General features: G+C 37.2%; 2 protein-coding genes across 2 annotated transcripts; both read right to left on the bottom strand.

Moving 5' to 3' along the window:
• Positions 1–54: 54 nt before the first annotated feature.
• LOC112708157 (probable histone H2A variant 3) lies at positions 55–2140 on the bottom strand. Its single transcript, XM_025760321.2, has 2 exons — positions 1562–2140; positions 55–594 (listed from the first exon to the last, which is right to left on the bottom strand). Exons 1-2 carry the CDS (start codon positions 1676–1678, stop codon positions 298–300), a joined length of 414 nt encoding a protein of 137 aa, XP_025616106.1. The 5' UTR covers positions 1679–2140; the 3' UTR covers positions 55–297.
• A 391-nt stretch (positions 2141–2531) lies between these two features.
• On the bottom strand, positions 2532–6762 carry LOC112708148 (uncharacterized). The gene is made up of 7 exons (XM_025760310.3): positions 5844–6762; positions 5410–5545; positions 4321–4402; positions 3658–3833; positions 3398–3535; positions 3183–3322; positions 2532–3102 (listed from the first exon to the last, which is right to left on the bottom strand). Exons 1-7 carry the CDS (start codon positions 5959–5961, stop codon positions 2840–2842), a joined length of 1053 nt encoding a protein of 350 aa, XP_025616095.1. The 5' UTR covers positions 5962–6762; the 3' UTR covers positions 2532–2839.
• Positions 6763–15759: the final 8997 nt, after the last annotated feature.

Below are 15759 nucleotides of genomic sequence, written 5' to 3'. Positions count from 1 at the left end.
GAATTAAAGTACAAGGCAAATTATTCATTACTTAACAGGCAGCACCACATGAAATGATGATCAAATAGCAAATTCCAATATTGAAGTAAAGTGACATTATATCCTTGACTAAGATTAGTACCATGCTAAGTAGAGAAACAGAATATCAAGTACACTGATAATAGACAGATACTTAAAACATAAATAGCAGGCCCTACTGTCTAGAAAGAGCACCCTAACAAATCCACAATTAACAGAGACAGAAAATTTCCACTTTCCATCAAACAAGCTATTAATAATCCATCAGCATTCAGCAATCTATTCCTTGGAAGATTTGTTGATAAGAGACTTGTGAATATGGGGAATTACACCTCCTCCAGCAATTGTTCCTTTAATCAGGGTATCAAGCTCCTCGTCACCACGAATTGCAAGCTGCAAATGCCTTGGGGTAATACGTTTAACCTTGAGATCCTTGCTAGCATTCCCGGCAAGCTCCAAAACCTCAGCAGTTAGATACTCCAAGATAGCAGCAGAGTATACAGCAGCTGTGGCCCCAACTCTACCATGAGCTGTAGTCCTCGACTTCAAAAGACGGTGGATTCGGCCAACTGGGAACTGCAGATCACATTACAGAATATCACATAAGAACAAGAACATGTAGCAGACGTCACTTGCCTGAGGCAAACTTGGCTGACACAGTTCAATGGGAAAAAAACACAAAAAAACATGCTAAGTAAACTCAACAAGGTTATGAAGTTCAATGAATATTCATAGCTTATCTCCAACATGGTCCATACCCTAGAACAGAAAGGATAATTCTAAAAAGAAAGAAAAGTAAATACATAGGAATTCAATTTTACTCAATATATAAGCTACCGCAATCAACTATCAATCGGTTAAATTGAGCATTCCATTAATGCCAATCATTTAAATTTATAAACGATAACAGAATAAGGTAAATACAAATTGCTAAACCTATATTATCAGCTTGAAAAGCTAATTGATTGGTTTCTCAATCAAGTGATCAACACAATTAAAAAGTTTGACTGGGTTAAATTGCAGCAATCTAAAGCCAGTGAGGTAAACTGCACAATGCACATCAAGTAATGCGAAAGCAGTTTCTATCATAATCAACACATAGTAGTATATTCACATTTAAAGTATATGTCCAGACACACTCTAAATCCCAATTACACACTAAACACACAATAAATGTCTCAAACAAAATTATCACAGTAAGTAGCTTCACAGGAAGAATTTTCAAAGCGCATAGAGTGTCCACAATCACACAAGAAGCAAATATGTACCATTACCGCATGACAAGTTAACAAAGTCAAAGGGAGCGTGCTATGCTAAGTTTGCAGATCGCAAGCATGCCATCAATTTGCGAAGAATACAAAGTCCCAAACACAACAGAAGACATTTTGCACCAAAGCCTTTCCGTTCTATCAAAACCTTCAAGTTAATAACATCTACTTTACGGCAACATAATTGAAATGGTTACAACGGCAAGAACGACGCAATGCTCGATCAGAAAAAGCGAGCGGAAAAGGAATTGAAGAGAAGGTGGGATCTGAGATACCTGAAGGCCGGCACGAGAGGAGCGAGAGATTGGTTTCTTCTTGTCCTTGTCTTTGCTGGCGGCGGCGGCGGCGGAGGTTTTCCCTGTTATCAAACCCTTGGCTCCCTTCCCCGACATCTTTTTCCCGCCAAAACGAGCTCGCAGAAGAATCGCACAAAGAGAGAAAGAGAGAGGAGGCGAATGCGGTCTCAGACTCCAAACCCAAAGGGATTTGATTTCCGGATCAGGATCTTAATCCCCCCACTCTCGCTTCTCTCAATACCAACCCCTTTTTTATTCGTCACTCCTCCTTCTGCCCTTCTACTTCTCTTTAATTACATCTTTGCCCCCGTCCCTCTTACTTAACCATACTGTTATCTCCTCAAATTACGCTTCTATCCTTGTAGTCCACAATAGTGTGCCGTTGCAGTTGTTAAAGGTTGCTCGGTAGCTCGTTTGTGACGCTTAAACTTTACCTTTTTATTCTTTTTCTTTTGCTTTTGTGCTTTTTTTTAATTAATTATTACATGTTTAAGTACAGTTTTTTCTTATCTTCTAACTCTTCTATAAACAAATTGAGGATAAATTGTCACAAATCACAATGACCGTTTGTGAGAAGACCGATTTTATGTTTTTGCGCTTGCAACGAGATGGTAACTGGTAAGGATCGCCAGAGTGCGTCAACACTCGTTGCACCCTCAGTACCCGAGTCCTCAGTGAGACTGCGTGCTTGTGTGTGTCTTTTCTATTCTTATTTTTTTTCCCCCTCTTTCCGAAAGTCCTCAGTTTGCTTACCACAATTCGTTAAAAAAGAATCAATTCGTTTAATATGATGATTGAGATAATTACTATAATAAGGCAGGGTAAATGTGATAATATTCTATCATATGATACTCAGCTATCGAACCACTAAAACCTATATATCATTTATTAATTGTCTATAAGCTTTTCTGAGTTTCCTATACTTAATCTAAGCAGATGAAAGAAGAAATAAAATAACAAAACTCCATAATTTGTAAAACTAATCCAAACACAAATAGACTAAACTCTAAAGTCACTTCAATGGTCATGATTTTTGAACAAGTATACCACGTCCATTCCTATATCCCCAAAACTCCCAAAATAGAGTTGAAACGAAAGCAACCATAAAGCTTCTAGAACAAGATCGTTCCGTTCAGTAAATGTCCAATACAATCTAAAAATTTACAAAATGTAGTTTACTATCAGCTATATAAAGTAGGTCTCTTGATATAAGAAAACCGACACTCTGCCAAACAAAATGTGCTTATTATTAGAGCATTACTCCTCCCCTGCCTCTTCCTTCTCTTTGGATTTCCCCTCATCTGCAATATGAAATCCCTCAATCTTGCGTGAAACCTCATCCGCAGTTACCTTCACCTTCTCAATTGATCCATTTGCAGGTAAAGCCTCCGAGTCTTCCTGAGTCAATGGACCTGTCTGCCATATTCTGATGGTTCCGTCCTCAGATCCTGAGGCATATGATTCTCCTCCGGGAGAGAAACGGACACAGTGGACAGGACCATGGTGGCCCTTGTTGCATGCTGCCATTCAAATAGATCATCAAAAGATTTATATACACATAACACAAGAAGGTTAAGAAAACTAATGGTCAGTAACTCACCAATCTCACTGCCTGTATGGAAATCAAACACACGAACCCACATGTCTTCTCCTCCAGCAGCAAACTTGTTCCCATACTTTGGCTCCAAGGATGCAGATTCCACCGTACAAGGCATGTCATAGCTCTTTACTAATCCATAGCTGAAAAACAAAGGTAACATCATGTACCCATTACACATATTTTCATGAAAAGATGTCAACAACACCTGAACTTACTAATTAGCATCCCAGAACTTCACACTAGAACCATCAGCAGTTGTAATATAACGGCCATCCTGACTCACTTCTGCACTTGTAACAGATGACTTGGTTTCAAGTGTCTGTACTATTTTACCACTTCTTACATCCCATAGCCTGTCAAATCAGCTAGATTCAGTGCAAAATACAGCAGTGTTGCTAGATTTATAAGTTAAAACAAGAAAAAAAAAATTAAAACCACGTCTTCAAAATCAAATGGGCGGTAAATGGGCATGTACCTGACTCCACCCATATCAGTACAAGAACTCAATATTGTCTGGTCACTATGAAGCCATGCAACAGTTCTCACTGAACCAGGAGATTTATCAACTTCCCTGGGTGGTGCATCAGGTCGATTCAAATCATAAATTCGGAGAATTTTCTCAACTCCTCCAGTGAGCAAAAGGTGTGTATCCTGATAAGTATACAAATAACACATCAATGCATATGAAAACAAAGCACTTAAAGGCAAGACCCAGATCTTGAACACTTGATGATATCCCTGATGATATCCCCAAATTCAAATTATCTATAATATTAAGTATAGGCATTCAGGAACAGAATTTTAACTACACATAACCTATTTTGACATGACAAGATTGGATTTGACAAAAACCACCGTAGAATATCCATTTGAAATTTGGAAAAGTAGATCTTTGAAACTAGGAATGGAAGTAATGATACCATCCGTCTAAATATAATATTGGTATTTAGATTTAATAAACTATTGTGTGTTGATGCTTCAAAAATCATTATCCAATCTCCCTTTTTTATGATTCATTTATGTCCATTTAGTTTTATCATTTTGTAAATTATAACCAGTACATCATTTCTCCTTATACAGAAAAGTATATCAACATAAACAGTAATCAATATGAAAATAATGACGTCACCAAGCCTACCTCAGAAAAAGCACATGCTCGAACAATATGTTTATGCTCGAAAGAATGCAACTCATCTCCTGTTAATGCATCCCAGACTTTCCTGCATGAGGAACAAAGATGATATGTAAATGTTTAATAAATCCGCAACAATCTCTACAACATAGTGTAAAGCCAGAAACTGTTGGGTCTAAATCGCACTGCAAATAGCAAGCACCGATAAAAAAATAAAAGAAAAAGCACAAATGCTTTGACTCACACATATAACTAAAAGACAAGATATAATAATTATTCGCCTATATACAATCATTAACTTGCCAAGACAAGAACAAGAAATCTAGCAGCTAGCACAATGATTAACATAACTGTCTCAATCTATGATCAAGTTTCTAAGGTAATAAATAGCTAACAACTTATGAAAAACAAATACTCCCTCCGTTTCATAATAACTGTCACTTTCACTTTTTTGGTTCACTGAAAAACTAATGTATGTAGACTTTGGCATTGACTAAATATATTAATTTTTCAATGAACCAAAAAAGTGAAAGTGACAGTTATTATGAAACGGAGGGAGTGTAACATTTTGTCATGTAAACATCTTGGACTAACGTCTCTACTGGATCTCATATGACACATCAACTGTATATATTTGGGGTTCAATTTTCTATCTTCATAAAGCTCAACTATACGAGTGAAATCCAGTATCAACTAGCATATTTAGAATTTGAAAAGATAAAACGAACCCAACATTGGCTTTTCAAATCTTAAACAATGATAAAGTTGGTAACATTTATATATATGATATTACGAATTAATAAATCTTTATTTCTTTCAATCTTCAATTTCATTCATATGTATGTTACGTATATGTTTGTGTCTGTGCGTCATAACAGTGTGCACTGGCAAGAAGGCGAATGCAGAACAGGGGGAACAATCAGTCCCTTTTTGTTCAACTAAATAGGATGTAACTAATGTGCACTGAATCAAATTTAACAATCAGTCCCTTTTTGTTCATGCAGGTTGAGCTTAAAAGAAACCATCTATAGGCAGACCAAAATGTAAACGAGCAGTGACTAAGCTTAATAACGAACAAGCTTAACAATAACATACGTTGAAAAATCAGCAGAAGCAGTAGCAGCACGCAACGCATTAGTATCCAAGCAGCAACTCCACACCGCACCTTTGTGCCCTTCAAATGTTCCAATCCAATCCCCAGTCTCTCCATTCCTGAGCATAGGACTAGAATCTGAAAAACACAGGCAAAGCACACATATCATCACATCATCATCATCATCCATACACGACAAAATCAACATTGACACTAACTAATAATATCAACACACTCCAAAAAAAAGGTAGAGAAATCAGGAAACATAACAATCCGTTCATTCAGCTACACTAATACGGATTTCACAAGTCAGATCCATAAATTACAACTTAATTTACACACACGAGATCATTTCTAAACAATTTACGATAAATCATTGAATACAATGAATTTAACGGGAAGGTGATGGTGGAAGAGAGTGAGAGAGAGTGTGTACCCTTGCTTGCACTGATGAGAAAGAATCCATCGGGAGTTACAGGACTGTAGAAGAGATCAACCACCGGGCGAGAGTGACCATGGCAAACAAGAGGAACCGCAACCTTTTTCTTATCCATTCTCCCAAAAACGATTTAATATACCACTACCTGAACCCTACTCTGTGACGAAGATCCAAACACACCAATAAAAAATAAAATCCACGCGGTTCTTGCCGCGCCTCTTTTTTTTCCTTTTGGTTTAACTCCAATTGCAACAATAGAATATTAGATTATAGAAACCCTAAATCTACGATTCGAAAAGGAAGGGGGCAATCAGTGTAGAACAATTAATTCCAACGAAAGCGCTATATATTGATCAAAGAAGTGAAGTAATTCTGGTGTATTATGAATTCAGTGAGAGTATATTAAACTGAGATAGCATAACATTTGACACAGCCGCCTCATAAGAATTCCGAACCCTGTGAGCTGAGAAAAGATGGAAACAGAGAAACTTTGGATCCAAAAAGGAAGAAAGCAAAACCGAATTGTAACGAAATTATGATAAACAAATTGATAGTAAATACAATCTATGAAAATTAATTTTAAAAAATAAAAAGATAAGGGGAGGGGAGCGGGAGCGGAAGCGGAAGAGTGCAGGCAGGGTTTGTCCAGGAAGGCAGTAGGCACGAGGCGAGGGAGAAATGGGTGCGGATCTGCCTTCTTGTAGTGCTTCGAGAACGGGGAATGGATGAAGAGGATCAATGAAATGTGGACCCCACCGCCTCCCCAAGACACAAGGAGTTCGTTCATTAAAGACCTAAGCTAATTAGCTAACATACTAAGGGTAAAACCGTAAAAGTAAAACATTTGCTTGGTTTAGCAAGCTAAATCAGAACCCTTTTTTTTTATTGGGCAACCAAACTCAAAAGTGGTTGAATCAATTCGGTCAAATCAACTGGTGCGCAATATACACAAGAATATTTTTTCTATCTTCAGTAATTTATTGACGGACGAATAAACTTTTAATAAAATTTAAATTCAAGATGAATTAATTATTGGACCATCGAATTAGAGAATATGATAAAAATAAAAAAGGAAAAATATAGGTGACAACAAAAATTTTTTATTTTTAATATTGGAGTAATAATGATATTTTTTAAAATATGAATTGTTAGAATGTTATTTTTTTAGAGGAATATAAATCAGACCATCTAATTTGTGTTAAAAAATTAAAAAATTTGAGATACAGAAATTAGACCCTCCAATTTATATACTCTTTACAATTTTAAAAAATACTAAAAATTACAATATTAAGGAATATCGCTACTTTTACTTCCATAACAAAAAAAATAACCGAACAACAATACTGGTGAACAATATGAATAATGAGGTTAAAAAAGTTAATTAATCTTAAATTTAATTAATGATTTGATTAATTTAATTATAATAATAACTATTTTTCAAATTTTAAAAAATCAAGTTTTGCAATATTGATCAGTTACACGTTTTTTCTCCTTTCAGCTCTCACCATATTTTCTCTCACTCTCGGTGGACCTTCCCCACAACAAAGCCAGCCATCGCCGCACACCCACAACCGACGCCGCCTCCCTTTGCGCCAACGTCCGACCAGCCCCCCAAGCCACGCAAAAATTTTTTTTCCACAGCCCACAACCCGCGCACCGTGCAGCCCCCCATAGGTCAGCGTGTTCACGCACTGTGCAGGCCCTGCAGCCCACGGCGTCCACCATTGCCGCATCGTCATCTCCGACTGATCCGCCTTAATACACGGGAGAGTTGCGGCTGCTGTTTCATACGTACGTGACCTCTCACAGCTATTTCAATGGAGGCCAATTCTGTTGAACCTATTTGTCTCGCGCCAGCTTCTTTCACTGATGACATTACCACGCATTCAGTCGACAACCTTCTCAATTCGTTCGACGGGGAAGGTGAACAGTCTAACAAGGTAGCCAATGTATGTTGGTTCTTTTGGACGTATGTTTATTTTCATATAAATTAGATGGTTATTATAAGCTCAACATTCTTAATCCATAATGATATTCTTTTACAAAATTTTGGATAGTGTTCTTGTCCGTCCATGTAGTAATTTGTGAAAGTGTATTATATAATTAGATGCTCCCTTAAAAAAATTGTTTCAATTTTTTCTATTTAAAAAGAATTACATTTTTAGAATGGTGGGATGTCGTAATACTACGTACTAGTCAGTAGTTACTACTTACTAGCTACAGCTTGCTTGCTTGTTAGGTTTTTATAACTTGTTACAATGAACCATACTTCAAGTTCTAAAGAAGATAGAAGATGAAAATTTATTTACTAGAGCTGATAAATTGTTACATTACCTTTTTAATATGTTACCCTGAAATGTTTTCAATATATGTTTAGTGTTAAATGAGAAAATTCTGCCCATGGTTGCGATTAGAATGTTAAGAATCCTCACCCGTATACTCTCATTCTATGCATGCACTAACAAATGTGGCTAAATATGTAAGAAAACTATATGAGCTAATAATGAGACTTTTCACAGCATAATAGAAGACTCTCTTTTAGTTTGTGTAGTTATATTTTATATGTGGTGGACTTATGCATTCTCTATATAAATAATTAATATAAGCCTAACTAGTTAGGTGGCACTTTGTATTAGTATATGTCTCATTGTTATGATTTCTTTTAATTCATGTATAGTAATAAATTTTATTATGATATTTTTAGATAGAGTATTAATAAAATCTATTTAGTTGATATTTTATTATAGAATCTATTTAGTTTGTGTATGTTTGATTGTATGCCATAGAATGTACAGACATTACTGAGTTGGGATGTGATGACACGGATCTTGTTGATGAGGTTTGAACTCTAGTTTGTTGTTGTTTTTTCATTAACCACATGTTTGAAATGACCATTAATCGTCGTGTTCATCGAATGATGTCTGTTTTGAACTGATTCGCAGTTACCGGATCATAGTTGCCTTGCTCAAGACGAAATACCAAGAGTTGGGATGCAGTTTGAGCATTTGAAGCTAGCCCAGGATTTTTATGCGAGCTATGCAAAGAAATTAAAGTTAGCTTCATAAGTGAGATACGAGCCACAAATTTTGACAGTATGACAAAGCAACCGATCAATCAATCTATTCATTGCAATTGGGAGGGTTTCCGCAGGTCTCGTGTCAAAGCACCAACACGGAAGGACACGATTGCAGCTGTGCGGTGTAGAGCAACAATATATGCAAAGTTTGACAGAGAAAAGCAAGATTGGGTCTTGTTGAAGGTTGAACTAACACTCGAACCCGTGTTCAACTAAAAAGGTGGTGCACTACCACGAGAATAGGGAGTTGACAATGCATGTGAAGTGTGTCATTGAGGTTAATGATGAGGCGGACATTCAATCCAACAAGACCTTTCTAGCATTGGCTAATGAAGTTGGTGGGCCTTCGAACCTGGACTTCTCAGAGAAGGACGTCAGGAATTGCATTTCATCAAGACTCCAATCCACGTATGTCAATGTAGATGTCAAGGAGATGCTGAATTACTTTATGCGAATGAAGGAGTTAAATTTGAACTTCTTTTATGCAGTGAATGTGAATGACGATTATAAGTTTACGAGTGCAGTTTGGGTGGATGCAAGGTGTAGGGCGTCTTATGAATACTATGGAGACGTGGTGTCATTTGATACCACATATAGCACGAACCGGTAAAATATATTTTCATTCACATTATTTAATTATTTTGTTATTTTGTATTAGTTGGATGTTTCTAAATGTGGTTGTTCTTCCTTTAGGCATGGATTGTCGTTCGCCGTTTTCATCGGTGTGAACCACCATGGTAAGTCTACTTTGCTAGGCTGTGCTCTACTAGATAGCGAGAAGATCCCAAGTTTTGAGTGGGTATTCACACAATGGCTGCAATGCATGGGGATTGCACCGCAGGGCATCATCACAAACCAAGGCAAGTCTGTGTTTGATGCAATTAAGAAGGTCCTCCCCAATACACGCCACCTTTGGTGCATATGGCATATAACAAAAAAGATACAGAATAAGCTTGGAGGTTATGCTAGGTTCAGAGAGTTGAATGCTGAGTTAAATCACATTATATGAAACTCTCGGTCGGTTGAGGATTTCAAGGATCATTGGGCTGAGTTCATCGATGAGTTCAACCTACATCACAACAGATAGCTATCAGGTTCGTGTCTTTTAAGTAAAATCATGTGTGATAAGTGCTTAGATGTTGTAGTGTTCTTGTATTCTGTTTTGAGAATATGTTCCTTATGCATGGTTTTGTTTTTGGTGGTTTTTTTTAGATCTGTTTGAGGAACGACACATGTGGGTGCCGATCTTTTTCAGGGGTCAATTCTGGGCTTCCATGAGGAGTACGCAGAGGAGTAAGGGTACGCATTCATTCTTTGGTGGATTCTTAAATTGCAAGACTAGTTTAGTACAGTTCATCCACGAGTTCGACAATGTGCTAAGAACCAAAAAGCAGAAGGAACTGGAGGATGATATTGCAGACTCGAGAGGTCTAATTCCATGTGCAACTAGATCAGCCATTAAGAGACGATTTCAATAAGAGTACATCAACGATATGTTTAGGGATGTCCAAACAGAGTTTGGCAAGAAGGCTGATTGCAGTATTTGTGCCGTTTACAAACAGGGTGACTCAGCTTGGGTAAAGGTGGAAGAGGAAATATTAGTCTATAAGACGACCTGGTATGTTACGTACAACGTCCATTTTGACCATTCCACTCATGCGGTTTGATGTGATTGCAACTTGTTCGAGAGTGCAGGTATATTGTGTTGCCACTGTCTTATAGTACTTTCATCTTACAAAGTGAATGAGGTGCCTTCCTGCTATGTTCTCCCTCGTTGCAGCAAGAACATAAAGCACAAGCACACCTACATTAAGAGTAGCTATGACGTTAGCCATTCAGATGAAAGCCACAACATATTCAAAGAGTTCTGTGCATATTTCTACAACGTTGCGTAGGATTTTGTGGATTGTGATGATGAAGTAGATATCTTGCATACTGCTCTGGATGATGTAAGGGCCAAGCAAGTAGATTATCGTGGCAGGATGCGAAATAAGACCGTCGCTAATGCACACAATAGCATCGCCACAAAGACTTCATCCGTGGTGGACACAGAGGACATTCGGGGTCCATCAAAGGTAACCACAAAGAGTCGTCCAAAAGGTAAAAGGCTCGGATATGAGTTGGATAAATCGATTAGGAAATCCATGCAGAGAAAGCGGAAGAGTTCATGCAAGGTATGTATCGGAATTAAATTAAAAGTTCACCTTTACTATATGTTTGATTATATCGATAGTGACTTATTTTTGTTTTAGTTTGTTTCTTTCAAGATAATCGTGTAGAATCTGGTGGGAAATATAAATTTGGATGCTCCCGCTCTGCAGATTGCTCAGCAAGGAGTTGGTGGATTCATGTCCCTATTAAATTCATTCAACAATACCTAGAGTGTTTAGGATACAGAATCCATTATGTTAAATTAGAGGTCTCTTTTGTTAGGTGTTACAACTCAATATGTATGTTTGATAGTTATTTTTTTGTTTGTGTTGTCTATGGTGAAAAATTTTGAAACTGGTATTCTGTGGCCTTAGCTTCTTGCTACGTGTACGTGACCAGCGTTTTTATATTTTTTGATGTGGTTTGATTGGTTGTAGAATAATGTTTGAATGAATACATGCTGTATAACCTTGATGTTCTATTCAGTAGGTTATCAGATGGTTAGTTTAACTGGTCTCTGGATGGTTATTTGAAACAATCTCGATGTATTGTGTGTGAGTACTTACAAGTAGTAATGTCTGGATGGTCGTTAGTAGGTAATTGGATGATTATTTTTATTGGTATTCAGATGGTTAGTTGTAACATGCTTGAGATATTGTGTGTTACTAGTTACAAGTAGTATAACCTGGATGTTCGATTCAGTATGCTAGCGGATGGTTATTTCTATTGGTTCTTAGAAGGTTATTTGTAATATGATTGAGATTGTGTGTGTGATCAATTATGAGTGGCATGAGCTGGATGCTCGATTTAATATGGTAACGAGTGGTTATTTTTATAGTGTTTGGATTATTATTTCTAATAGGCTTAGCATTGTGTGTGTGATTATTTACACGTAGTATGAGGTAAAATGGTAAATGTTCAATTCAATAAGTTAAATGATGGTTATTTCTATTGGTATCCGAATGGCTATTTCTAACAGGATTAGCATATTGTGTTTTATTAGTTACAAGTATTATAATTTGGATGTTCGATTCAATAGGTTAGCAAATAGTTATTTCTATTGGTGTTCCGATGGTTATTTCTAATAAGCCTAGTATAGTTTGTGTGATTTAGCTACAAGTACTATAAGGTGGATGTTCGATTTAATAGGTTAGCGGATGGTTATTTCTATTATTTGTAGTGATTCAACATGTATGTGGATGGATACTCTTATTAACTGTGTTGTTCTTTACTATTAGCTTTTAGACAGCGTTAACATCATGCAAGAAAATCAGAGGATTTGAGAAACTAATAAACCATATAAATGTTATTTGCTATGAAAATTTACCCTGTCTGCTGTAACAAAACTCCACCCTATAGACACAAAAACAATCTGACAAAAAATGAATGTCTGGTTTAAAAACTAAGTACATCTATTGCTTTCTCCCTTTTCGGTTCTTTCTTACAGGTAATCCTCCCACTCTTTTCATCAATGTGCTTGTGCTTAGTGCTGTATACGGTGATTTAACCACCTTTTTCTTGTTTCTTTGATGGTTGCGACGTATATGTCTATCATTTTGTTCCAACAAAGATCGCACCTGCTCAATTGATTCATTATGTGCTCCCATGACAATATTCAACATCAGCTCCCGACTCATTGATAGAAGCATTTCCTATATGGTGTTTACAATGTCAATGCGTCGTTTAATGTGTCAAAGTAACATGAAATGGTAATAACAAATTAGAAAGAGACCGACCGGTTAACTTACATCATTCCATTCATCTAAGTTACAATCTTCTGTCCATGTCTCCATGAATTTAATGGCATAGATGCCACAATCTCAACTACATAATCAAGTAAAAATGATGCTATCACTAAAATATCAATTTTAAAGCCACTGCTAATGGATACATTTGTTGGGTTTGTTGTTTGGTACTACTTACCAGTTTGGTTACATGGGGACTTTGGCATATGCACATCTTGGGCCGTTCGTACTTCGGTCATATGTCGGGATGGCCACTTTAGCCATGTCTTCAATTAGTCGTCCCTATAAACCACTCAATAATATCTCTTTAGCATATATTTTATGTGATTCGTGTATTCATAAATAGTGCTTAAGGGGGTGTTTTAGCTTACCGCATATGCTTCTAGTTTCCTTCGTGCATCGACGGGTGCCTCATCATGAATACTATCGATTACCAACAACCCTTTTTTGCCACGTCAAACGCATACAACCACCAATATCCTTTTGAACACATTGGAATAAACCACTGCAACAAGAATTCACGAATAACAACAGGGTCAAATATTACCCGCATGGTGTACCATGCATGACAAACAGATCAAACCTTTCACAATTGAAACAATCATCCCCATTTACGGGAACCAATAGAAGATACAACTGTCATCCCAATTATAATAAATACTATTCAATAAGCCAGTGACGAAAACATATGAGGAATTGTCCAACATATTCAACTAATACCTAGCAAAGTATGCAGAATAATTCACACGGACAAATACATTCTTGTCTAAATATGCTATACCATGGAAGACATAAAATACAACAATGTCTCACCCATTTTCTTTTGGCTATGTCTACTTTCTTAAAGAATCTGGTATCCTCTCCAAAGTTTGGACCCAAGCCCTCATACACCAGAACTGGCCCGTTATGGAATGAATCGAGGTTATGCTATCGTATCACTGTTTCCTGTTGTCAGAGCATCAGTCAATTATAAAGTGTCAACATTAAGATGCGAAAAAAGTATATTATTCATACCAATATTCCCAGACACATGTAGTATAAATCACATTTGAATCTCACGACAGTGCATCATTGAATGTATAACACATCCATTGAATGATCTGCGATGTAAAATTAAGAAGTACGATATAAAATGTACGAAGAACACAATGAGTGAAACTAGAACATGGAGATTAATCACTTACATTATTAGTGACCCAGCCACGTGCTTTTAATGTCCATAGATCCTTCCTCAACAGCCGAAAATGCGGCCTACCTTCGTAGGTTGCCAACGCCGCTTCTTTGTTGAGGGAAGAGTTCAGAATCCAACCTCGGACTATGTCCTCCTTATCCTCTCCTAACTTGACATCCTTAAGACTCGGATGTACTGCTATGATAGAGGGTGTGGTCGGTGACTTCTCAAGCTGTGTCAAGCCAAGCGAAAAGCTAAGCCTTCCAAGACTCGGGGTTTGACAGCGTGACTTCTTCGACATCACGGTCTTCAGGGGTTCCATGTTTATTGGCTTGGTAAACCTACTCTGTTCAACTTTTAACAATATTTCCTCCATTTTTGGATACTGTACAAAGTTCAAGTCAAAGTCTCTGCATCGAAAGTAACAAAGTTAGATAACACAGTTAGTACTCAGATTGAAATCACACGAAGATCAAGATACAGCCAATTTATATCTACAACAGATGTTAACTGATAGAACTTGCCTGTCAAAATCATATTCAGTAACTTACACAAGTGCTGTAGAAAGTGTAACTGGATCCAATTACTGCACATCTAACGGTTTGGCATCCTTATTTAGCTGCTCGCCAGGCGAGTTTGAGTTGTCTTGAAATAGCCGACGCCTTCTTTGAGCAATTGGCACGTTATCGTCATCGTCGAAGTCGGTAACAACTACAAGTCTCTCCTTGCGCCTCAGGGCAACACGTGCTGTACTGCTGCCTTTACTGGATTTTCCTCTGACGACGGGCAGCTTTCTTCGCATGCCTATTTTACTTTCCTGGGTATGGAATATCGACCGGGTTATCATGTTATTAGAAAGAAACAACAATGTTATAAACTCCGTATACAAATCAATGACCACAATAGAAAATTCAATTCATAAAAGGCTATCTTGGTTCCTAGATGAAACTATACATCACTATGTCAATATCCATTCCAAATACAATTAGATTTGAACATCCAATACATCTAACATGGCACAAAAAAATATTCGGCATCCAACCCCAACAACATTTACATGAAATTAGAGTAATTAATTCATGAAGCCAACCTATATCTACAAGAATATGAACTCACCTCTTGTGCCCCTGTATGCTTTCAGGAAGTTTTAATTCAAATGGCCTTGATGGTGTTTGTGCTGGTTTCTTACGGTCTCCGCTTGTAATAGATCCCTCCTTGCATTCTGTGTACATTTAGCGAAAAATTCATGTAACAATTTTACTGAGTTCGACATATAATTACACTAATGTTAAACCTAGAAAACTTCCAAACACTATAGGAGCATGCCTCCAGTTGTGCAATTACAAATAAACACTTTAAACTAGCATATGATCTAACCGCCTATGTCTTTAATGTTGCACGTACTTTACATTCCAACAAACACATTACCTTGTGAACCGGTCTAGTCCTGCATTCTCTTTTTCCACTCTTTTTTTATGCAAATTCTGTACCCTTCTTTCTGGTTTGAAATTTGGGTTCCTCACAAACTGTTGCTCTATTTCCGATGCAACCCTAATATGGAAAAGTCAACTGAGGTTACAAAGTAATCATCCGAAATCCCATGTTGGAAAATTCTAACTGTTTTAATTTGATTAGAATATAAAAGAGAATAAATTGTCCAGCTTAGTACCTCATCAACAACATTAGTTGCCTTTTTTAAGTTATGAGGCAATCCATGCAGTCACCCATGGCTCTAGTTCTCGATAGTGCTCTAGTGGACCATACCTCAAA

Source organism: Arachis hypogaea, chromosome 1 (genome assembly GCF_003086295.3).
Source record: "Arachis hypogaea cultivar Tifrunner chromosome 1, arahy.Tifrunner.gnm2.J5K5, whole genome shotgun sequence".
Lineage (NCBI taxonomy): Eukaryota > Viridiplantae > Streptophyta > Magnoliopsida > Fabales > Fabaceae > Arachis > Arachis hypogaea.
Note: the sequence above shows the minus strand (reverse complement) of the source record. Positions and strands in the feature narration are given on the sequence as shown.

What these genes read in the sequence shown, in the direction of transcription:
- LOC112708157 (XM_025760321.2), bottom strand. Translation starts at nt 1,678, where the DNA reads ATGTCGGGGAAGGGAGCCAAGGGTTTGATAACAGGGAAAACCTCCGCC. An exon ending in CCTCTCGTGCCGGCCTTCAG is followed by an intron (nt 595 to 1,561) that starts GTATCTCAGATC and finishes TGTGATCTGCAG; the next exon opens with TTCCCAGTTGGCCGAATCCA.
- LOC112708148 (XM_025760310.3), bottom strand. Translation starts at nt 5,961, where the DNA reads ATGGATAAGAAAAAGGTTGCGGTTCCTCTTGTTTGCCATGGTCACTCT. An exon ending in TCTCATCAGTGCAAGCAAGG is followed by an intron (nt 5,546 to 5,843) that starts GTACACACTCTC and finishes TGTGTTTTTCAG; the next exon opens with ATTCTAGTCCTATGCTCAGG. An exon ending in GAGCATGTGCTTTTTCTGAG is followed by an intron (nt 3,834 to 4,320) that starts GTAGGCTTGGTG and finishes TATACTTATCAG; the next exon opens with GATACACACCTTTTGCTCAC.